The sequence below is a fragment of the Babylonia areolata genome, chromosome 20 (assembly GCF_041734735.1).
Source record: "Babylonia areolata isolate BAREFJ2019XMU chromosome 20, ASM4173473v1, whole genome shotgun sequence".
In the NCBI taxonomy this organism is placed as follows: Eukaryota; Metazoa; Mollusca; class Gastropoda; order Neogastropoda; family Buccinidae; genus Babylonia; species Babylonia areolata.
This window is the reverse complement of record NC_134895.1, coordinates 50,170,241-50,180,240: the sequence shown is the minus strand read 5'-3', so window position 1 is coordinate 50,180,240 and position 10,000 is coordinate 50,170,241. Positions and strand designations below refer to the sequence as shown.

Genomic DNA, 10,000 nt, shown 5'->3' with positions numbered 1-10,000 from the left:
ACTTTGACAGGAAAAATCAAACTGAGCGTCTTAGTCATTCGGATGAGACGATAAACCGAGATCCCCCGTGTGCAGCAATGCAATTGGCGCACTGAAAAAGAACCCATGGCAACGAGAGTATTGTCCTCTAGCAAAATTATGTAAAACGAAATCCACTCTGATGGATGCACAAAATAGCATGTATTCAAGGCCTGACAAGCGCATTGTGTTATGCTGCTGTCAGGCATCTGTCCAGCAGATATGGTGCATCGCATATGGATGTATCCAAACGCAGTGACGCCTCTTTCAGAGACTGAAACTGAAACTTTCATTATTATGATTATCATTATTATTATGATTATGATTAGTAGTAGTAATAGTAGTTGTAGTAGTAGTAGTAGTAGTGTAGAATGAGTATTGTTGTTGTTGTTATTAACATTATTATCATTATCATTATTACGACATGATCTGAGTTATCTTTTGGCGAACTGTACCGATTGAGTCACGTGACGCTGCATCACCGTCACGTGGTCTGACGTGTTTTGTGTGTGTGTGTGTGTGTGTGTGTGTGTTTTGTCACACTGGATTGTTTGCTCCGCGTCACGTGGTGCACGTGTCACGTGGCTGCAGGATGATCACGTGGCCGGACTTCCTGGCGGAGCAGGCGCTGTACATCCTGTGCTCCCGGCCCAACATGGCGTCCCACCTGCGGGACACCCTGCACGACCACGCACACCCCGCCGGCGGAGACCCCGCCCTGCCCGCTTCTCCCACCCCCGACACCACAACCACTGTCACCCCCAAAGCTGACCGGCACTTGAACAACAACCACCACCCCCACGATCATCATCGCCTCCCGTCCAAAGTGACCCCCGCCACCACTACCACTGCCACCCGAAAATCTGACGGGCACCTGAACAACAACCACCACCCCCACCCTCACCATCCTCGCCCCCAACACTCCAAAGGGACCCCAGCCACCACTCCCCCCACCCCCAGATCTGACGGGCGCTTGAACAACAACAACAACCCCCCCTACCCTTCCAAAGCGACGACCCCCGCCACCTCCACCATCGGGGATTCTGCCACCGGCTGCAAATCCCCTAAATCTGCCGCTAGGGGCGGTGTCGGGCACGTGAACAACAATGCTCCCCACCCCCACCTGCAGAAAGTGACCCCGGCCAATAATGTGGACAACTATCGTCATCACCATGGTCATGGTACCAACACCAGCACCACCACCAGCACCACCAACAGCAGGAGGAGGAGGACCAGTAGCGGCAGCAGCAGCAGCAGCAGCTTTCACAAGACGTCGTCAGAGTCGGTGGATAACCGTCACCACCACCACCACCACCACCACCAGCAGTGTCATCAGCACGAGGCCAGCGGGAGGCGACCCCAGCCCCACACCGCCACCTTGGACAGAAAGGACGGTCCCCACAGACCCCCTCCTCCGCACCACCACCACCACCACGGCCACCACCACCATTAAACTGCACAACTGACACAACCACAGCAACGAGAAAACCTTTATTCCTTAACCTCAGACTTTTTTCTTCTTCTTTTTTCATAACAAATCTTTATTCACGTGTTGTTGTTTCTTTTTAACAAATCTTTATGCACAAAACATATCCTACATATCATCAGCGGTGCAACCAAAAGCTAAAAGCTTATATCGTTGTACAGGAATGTGATTAATTATTTTCGTTGGTTTCGTTTGACAGCTGGTGAATGTTACACAAACGCAATTATCTTGAAATCCAATTGCATATAAATGACAGTCAATGGAGTAATTGTTTCCTTCTTTGAGCAACCGTAGAGGTGAATATACTTTGTGAATATACTTAAAGAATATACAATGAATATAAACATGATCATTTTTAAGACTGTTGCTGCTGTGAGTTCGTCACTGAAGGGGTATTAACCTCGCTGACATAAGACTGAGCTTACAGATGGAGGCTTTTTTAACTCTCTCCATACGAACGGCGAAAGAGACGACGCTAACAGCGTTTCACACCAATTACCATCATCAAAATATTGCAAGCGGAAGGCTCTTATACTGAAGAGGTGAATGTTGACAAAGAATACCACAATTCTGACGACGGAAGCTAAAGGTTGGGTCATTCAGATACCCACTGGACATCCGAGGGGTCTGTGTAGAGGAGAAGAGAGGACTGGCCGTACTGAGTGAGTTAAAATCATTGTTGTTTATCTGGACGACTTCGTCGAAAACGGGATTAGCATTATAAGTTTTCGGGAAGGGACAAAATCAGTGACACCACTGGAAAGGACACAAGGTGTACTATCTACACTTCAGCTTCATGACACATCGGTCCATGTCACCAAAGTTCAGCCGTCAAGGGGTTAATATTTTAAAGGCGAAAGTAATACTACGTCGTCAAACTGAACTCTTATCATACCGCTTATAGTTTGTTATCGTCCTTTCTGTTTGTATATGGATATCAAACTCATGTATTATATCACATTATGTTATATTATGATTATTATATCATATCATATCATATCATATTATATTATAATTGTTATATCATATCATATCATATTATATCATGTCATGTCATGTCGTATCATGTCATGTTCATGCTTACTTAAAGCTTTTTTGTTGTTGTTGTTGTTCTTCTTCTTCTTCTCCTTTTTTTTTTTTTTTTTTAATCAACTGCTCACTGTAATGAATGAATACTTGCGGTGCATTTTCATTTTGCTTGTAAAATGCTTTGGTGGGGTGATGGTGGTGTGGTGGTGTTGGGTGTTGGGGTTTGATACTCTAAAGCTTTCTGTTGGAAAGTTCATAATTATGCACATTGGTGTGTGTGGGAGTGAGAGCTGGGAATCGTGAGGGTGAGGGAGGGGGTGTGGACCTTGGGGAGGACTATTGAGAGAGTAGATGCGCATTACATAATAACCACCATAGCAATTTAACCTATTTTGCTTTCTCACTAAAAATAAAAAAAGTATTGTGCTTCGAATGTTATGTAGTGTCTTGGTAGATGTATTTGATATACTTTGTCTTTTCACGTGAAACATACAGTTATGTCTGTTTTGTGGTACAATGTGCAAAGATAATGATTTGTGACAAAGATGATATTGTATATACATTATTATACCGTTTTAGTTTCGCTTTCATTGATTTGAAGGAGAAAAAAAAAGAAAAAGAGAAAAAAAAGAAACCGAAAAAAGAAATCAAAGTCCCGAAATGGTAGCCTTGTGAGGCAGGTCAACAACTCCCGAATAGATGAATTTTTTCGAAGGATGAATTTCAAAATCGGTTACTCGGAAATCTGCAATACTTGCGACTTTCTTGTTTGACTGCGTGGCATATAAGTATCAAGGATGCCCCACGGCAGAACTGATCAGGCGCTGGACTTCTGTTTCCACTGTTCACCCAGTGGTCAGGGTTCGAATCCCCGTTTTGACATGGTGTTCTGTCCTTGGGGGGGAATTCACTTTACCCCGATTTTCTTCTCACTCCACCCAGGTGTGAATGGGTACCTGACTTCGGTTTGGGCTTTAAAGGTTAAAACGGCGGAAGGAGAGGATTGGGCCCCGCCATCTATGGTCGAGTCCCAGACACAGTGGATATGAGTTCACTGCCACCACAGCCATTAATGGCTGTGGGATCGTTAACTTTTTTTTTTTTTTTCACTTTTTAGTGTTTCAGGTTTGGCCAGTGAAATTTCAGTCGATGGGTTTGATTGTTGTTCTTGTGGAGTAAAGAGGAAGCAGAAGATGAAAAAAAAAGGAAAAGGAAGAAGAAGAAGAAGAAGAAGAAGAAGAAGAAGAAGAAGAAGAAGAAGAAGAAGAAGAAGAAGAAGAAGAAGAGGAGGAGGAGGAGGAGGAGGAGGAGAAGGAGTAAGAAGGAATAATAAGAAATGATAATAAACTAGGAAAACACGATTTTGATTGTTTTGTTATAATTGTGTAAGACGTGTGTGTGTGTGTGTGTGTGTGTGTGTGTGTGTGTGTGTGTGTGTGTGTGTTTACGCGCGTGCGCGTGTTTGCACACTGGTGTACATGTGTGTATGTCTGTAAAAGCGCACTCTATTTACAATGTGAACATTTTTTACAAGAAAACACATCAATATACATTTGTAACTATTAAGAAAAATCAGTTTACAGTCTGCACTCTGAAAGAACAAACCAGGTGATATTTACAGGAAATCAAGTCATACGACAAGAAAATAAGTTTTATGAACTGTGTGTCTTATCCATTGTGGTGAGTATTCATCTTTCAACAGTAATGTCTGCATCCATCTTGCTGAAGCATTCAACTCAAGAAAATCATTTAACCAATGAAAGTTTCATTCTTTTCACAAGCTACTGCTGCCCCCCTCCCAACTCCCTCTAAACCCCCCCCCCCCCCCCCGCCCTCCCCAAAAAAGAAAGACAACATACCCCCACCCTTTCATACACACACACACGCGCACGCACGCACGCACGCACGCACACACACACACACACACACACACACGCATATACACACACGCACGCACGCACGCACACACACACACACACACACACACACACACACACACAGAGCGATATAGTTTGGCACCTTTATTTCAAATGCCACGCCGACAGTCAATTCAACAAGATCTGAATAACATGTGATTTCCAGGAATTCATCGACTGGTGAAATTGAAAAATCGGAGAGAAGGCATACTGACACGCGGACGCATGTTCGAGCATGCCAAAGACTGTATTCTCTCTCTCTCTCTCTCCCTCTCTCTCTCTCATGAGGCAATGGCCTTTGTGAATAAACCATTCATTCTCCCCCCCCCTCTCTCTCTCTCTCTGTCTCTCTCTCTCTCTTATTCCTTCCTATATTTCTACGTGTTGACTAGTTCATGCATTTGCATCCATGGAGCACAATATAGTGCCCTTTTTCTTTCGACACCTCAAACCAAATACTAAAAATGATAATATTAAAAGGTAACGGTGTTTCAAGGGCGTCACATTACAGTTAGGGGACACTGTTTCCTCGTGCGCTACAACACAAAACTAAGACTTCGTTTTTTTGTGAAATAGCATCTTTTTGCACGACAACATAAACGTGTTCATGACGTGACATAACATCATGATAATAATACCATGACTGTCTATGCACAAGATTCAGTGCTATATAAATACCATTGTTATTATTATTGTTATTATAAACGTGTTCATCACAGTGACATCACAAAACTGAGATCTATTATGGAATTTACACCACAAAACATGTAAGATCTTTTCGTAAATTTTGTTGTTTCTTTTTCAGTCATACCACAAAAAGTGAGATCTTTTCGCCAATGATATTTCATTTTTCTTCTTCTTGACAAACACAACAAAACTACGATCACATCCAGACTGGAAAAAACAAAAAAACAAAAACAAACAAAAAACATAGAACGAAAAAGGCGGCACTGAACTGTTTGTGAAGCTTTCTAGGACGAGCAGAATTTTGCTGTGTTTTTTTTTTTTTTTGTTTTTTTGTTTGTTTGCTTTTTTGTTTTGTTTTTCTTGACACACAAACTGAATCTTTCTTCCCCCCCCCCCCCCCCCCCCCCCCCCCCCCATGAACTACTGTTCCTTCTTTCGCCACACAACGAAGTCGTGGTCTTCCTCCATGTCGGCATCAGTGAAGACCTCTCCAAGGACTGAAGGGGCAGGCTCCATGCCGTACTGCCTAAGGAAGGCTGCAGCCTGTGTGCACTGGAGGCGGTACTGGGACGGGAACCAGTGCAGCAGCACAAACTGCACGTCTTTCTGGGCGAAAAACCTGGAACGTTTCCAAATGGTGTTGGATTTATATATATATATATGTATATATACAGAAATTTTAAAAAATAAGAGTATTTTCGGTCTGTAAAGTTTTCAATAAAAGACGGTGATTTCCGTGTGAGGGGTTGTAGTTGGAAGTGTGTGTGTGTGTTTGTGTGTGTGTGTGTGTGTTTATGTATTGTGTATGTGTGTGTATGCGTGCGTACATGTATCTGTATGTGCGCGTGTGTGGTTGCACACGTTGTTGTTATTCTTCATGGTGTCATGCTGACACACGTGTGATTTATACACACACACGCACACACACACACACACACACACACACACACACACACACTTCTACAGATATCATGTGTAACACCCGAGTGTACAGAGAAACAAATACGGACACACTGTCAGAGGACAGAGGGAGAAGGCTTTATTCGTGAATTACAAAGTAACACACACACACACACAGACACACAGACACAGACACACAGACACAGACACACACACACACACACACACACCAGTACATGTGCAACCGACTACTCATTCTCCAACCTCCCCCTCCTCTCCCACACCGTCCACATTCAAAACCATTGTTATTATTATTATTATTATTATTATTATTATTATTATTATTTGTTGTTGTTGTTGTTGTTGTTGTTGTTGCTCTTCTTGTTGTCCATTGAGAAAAGAAATGTTTGATATTGATTTTTTTTTTCTCATCCCCTCGCAGAATATGCACGGCAGACATGAGAAACAGTAGAATTATAAATCATTTAAAACACAGCATGTTCATAAGCATTTTGGAAAGACAAAATGGAATGTCACGATCACAGTTTCTTATGTTTGGCCCTCGATTGTAAAAATGTTGTATTGTGTTGTGTGTTGCACTGCGCTGGGCTGCGTTGCGTCGTGTTACTTTTTTTTATCACTACAGATTTCTCTGTGTGAAGTTCGGGCTGCTCTCCCCTTAGGAGAGCATGTCGCCCCATGTGCAAGGTGCTATGCCACCTTTTTCTTTTCTATTTGTTGTTGTTTGTTTGTTTGCAAGAGTACTTGTTGTTTTTGTTTTTGGTTGCTTTTTGTTGTTGTTTTTTTAATACCAATTTTTTTGTTTTTCCACAGAATTTTGCCAGGGACAACTTTTTATTGCCGTGGGTTCTTTGACGTGCGCAAAGCTCATGCTGCGCACAAGACCTAAGTTTATCGTCTCATCCGAAAGACTTCTCCTCCCCTTCCCCTCGCTCACCCCCCTTCCTTTTCGCCTACCCTCCTCGCTCTCTGCCCCCCCCCCCACCCCCACCCCCGCACCCCCCACCCCACCCCTCTCTCCTCCGCCTCTCATCCCCTCCTCGCTCTGTCACACCCTTCTCCATTTCACCCACACTCCCGCCTCCTCCGCCCACCCCCCCTCTCTTCCCCCTTCACACCCCCACCCTCTCTCTCACCTCCTCCCCCCGAGCAGCATTTTATTCTCGGTGCCGGACGGTTCCATCCTCATGACGACGTGCGTGAAGGTGACCAGGGGTAGGAGGTCGTCCAGGGTGACCACGTTGACCAGGTGCCCCGCGTGCTCCAGGGCCTCTTGGGGGTCCTCCAGGTACTCCGCCACCATCACCTGCCGGCACGTGGCACAATGGTTAGGACGCTTATCCGCCAGAACAGGGCAAGTGCGAATCTCATCCCTTTCATCACAAGTTTGGACTGGAAAATCAAACTGAACGTTCAGTCATTCGGATGAGACGGTAAACCGAGGTCCCAGATCAAATCAAATTCTTTGTATTTTGTATTTGTATTTCTTTTTATCACAACAGATTTCTCTGTGTGAAATTCGGGATGCTCTCCCCAGGGAGAGCGCGTCGCTACACTACAGCGCCACCCTTTTTTTTCTTTTTCTTTTTTTTTTTTTTTTTTGTATTTTTTCCTGCGTGCAGTTTTATTTGTATTTCCTATCGCAGTGGATTTTTCTACAAAATTTTGCCAGGAACAACCCTTTTGTTGCGGTGGGTTCTTTTACGTGCGCTAAGTGCATGCTGCACACGGGACCTCGGTTTATCGTCTCATCCGAATGACTAAGTGTCCAGACCACCACTCAAGGTCTAGTGGAGGGGGAGAAAATAATTATCAGCGGCTGAGCCGTGATTCGAGCCAGCGCGCTCAGATTCTCTCGCTTCCTAGGCGGACGCGTTACCTCTAGGCCATCACTCCACTTCTGGGGCCTCGCCGACCGCTAAGGCCGATTCAAGGCTATCGCCAAACCGAGCTCCCGTGTGCAGCATGCACTTGATGCACTGAAAAAGAACACGTGGTAACAGTAGTGTTGTCCTCTGGCAAATTTCTGTTGAAGAAATCTTCTCTGAAAGGTGTACAATTAATAATACAGGCATGCACTCGAGGCCTGACTAAGCGTGCTGGATTATGCTGCTTGATGAGGCATTCTGCGTAGCAGATGTGGTGTTTGGTATATGGATTAATCCGGACGCGGTTACACCTTCTGGAGAAACTGAAACTGAGAGACAGACAGACAGACAGACAGAGACATACAGACAGAGAGAGAGGAAAAGAGATGGAGGGATGGAGAGGAAGAGAGAGGGGGAGAGAGAGGGGAGAAGGAGAGGGAGAGAGGGGGAGAGAGAGAGAAGGAGGGAAGGAGAGGGAGAGTGGGAGGAGAGGGAGAGAGAGAGGGGGAGGAGAGGGAGGAAGAGAGGGAGAGAGAGAGGGGGAAGAAAGAGAGAGAGGGAGAGAGAGAGGGGAGAGAGAGGGAAGGAGAGAGAGAGAGGGAAGACTAAGGGAAGGAAAGTGAGAATGAGATAGTGAGAGAGGGAGATGAGAGAGAAAGAGAGGGAGAAAAGAAAGTAAGAACGAGAGAGGGAGAAGGAAAGAGGGGCTGTACAGAGGAGGGATAGAAAGAAGGAGAAATCGGGAGAGACGATGAGAGGGAGAGACAGAGATAACAGGGAGACAGAGAGGAACAGAAAGAGATGGAGAGAGACGGGGAGGTAGAGAGATGGAGAGAAAGAGAGGGGGGAGAGAAAGAGAGATAGGGAGGTATAGAGAGGTGTGAAATAGAAAGAAGAGCGGATGGCCAGTTGCTGCTTTTTCTTCTAGACAGGAAGTGTGTGACAGAGAGAGGGAGAGGAAAAGAGAGAGGAACACGTGGAGAGTGACAGAGAGAGAGAGAGACAGAGACAGAGGCAGAGAGAAGAGGGAGAGAGAAACAGAGAAGGAGAGAGAGGCAGAGAGATGGAGAGAGAAAGGGGAGATAGAGAGTGGGGAGGGATAGGGAGATGTGAAATTGAAGGAAGAGCGGATGGCCAGTTGCTGTTGTTGTTTTTCCTGGACAGGATGTGTGAAAGAGAGAGGAACACGTGGAGAGTGAGAGACAGAGACACAGACAGACAGACACAGACTTACACACACACACACACACACGACCAAACTGAAGCGAATTCATAATTATGGGCACATCTGTTGCACGCACACACACACACACACACACACACACACACACACACACACACACACTGAAACATCACCTTCGGGGCTGAGAGAGACAAAGAAACAGAAAACTCTCAAAAACACAACGCGATTCGCATGACAGATAAAAAAGAAGAGAAAAAAAAAGAAAAGAAAATCACCTGCCCCCCGCCAGGGCCTTCCACACTACGCAGGGCCCCAACGCCGGCGTGCAGGGACACGGCGTCCGTGACCAGAGTGACGTTTCCCACGAGGCCATTCATCTGCAACGTCTTGTGGACCAGCTGAGCCCCCGCCTTGTCGGGCTGTACAGACACTACGGGAAGGTCGAGCGAGGCTGCCGCCAGGCTGAACAGTCCGTGGCCTGAAAACAACACGTTGTAACGTGTGCGGGGTCCGGTTCATTCGTCTGGTCTGTATCCTGTTTCGTCGCCTTCTCTTTTGATGAACAGAGTGTGCCTGTCACCCTTCTCTTTTGATGAGCAGACAGTGCCCGTCACCCTTCTCTTTTGATGAACAGACAGTGCCCGTCACCCTTCTCTTTTGATGAACAGACCGTCACCCTTCTCTTTTGATGACCAGACCGTGCCCGTCACCCTTCTCTTTTGATGCCCGCCACCCTTCTCTTTTGATGAACAGACCGTCATCCTTCTCTTTTGATGAACAGACAGTGCCCGTCACCCTTCTCTTTTGATGAACAGACAGTGCCCGTCACCCTTCTCTTTTGATGAACAGACAGTGCCTATCATCCTTCTCTTTTGATGAACAGACAGTGCCC

At 45.7% G+C, this 10,000-nt stretch overlaps 1 protein-coding gene across 1 annotated transcript in view; it reads right to left on the bottom strand.

Moving 5' to 3' along the window:
- Positions 1–5,556: 5,556 nt before the first annotated feature.
- The window catches only part of LOC143294646 (uncharacterized), a 10,205-nt gene continuing 5,761 nt past the window's right edge, over positions 5,557–10,000 (bottom strand). Inside the window, exons 3-5 of the mRNA XM_076606023.1 lie at positions 9,384–9,586; positions 7,194–7,363; positions 5,557–5,755 (exon numbers count right to left, since the gene is read on the bottom strand). Coding sequence (XP_076462138.1) covers positions 5,557–5,755; positions 7,194–7,363; positions 9,384–9,586 — 572 coding nt within the window. The remainder of the gene's footprint in view (positions 5,756–7,193; positions 7,364–9,383; positions 9,587–10,000) is intronic.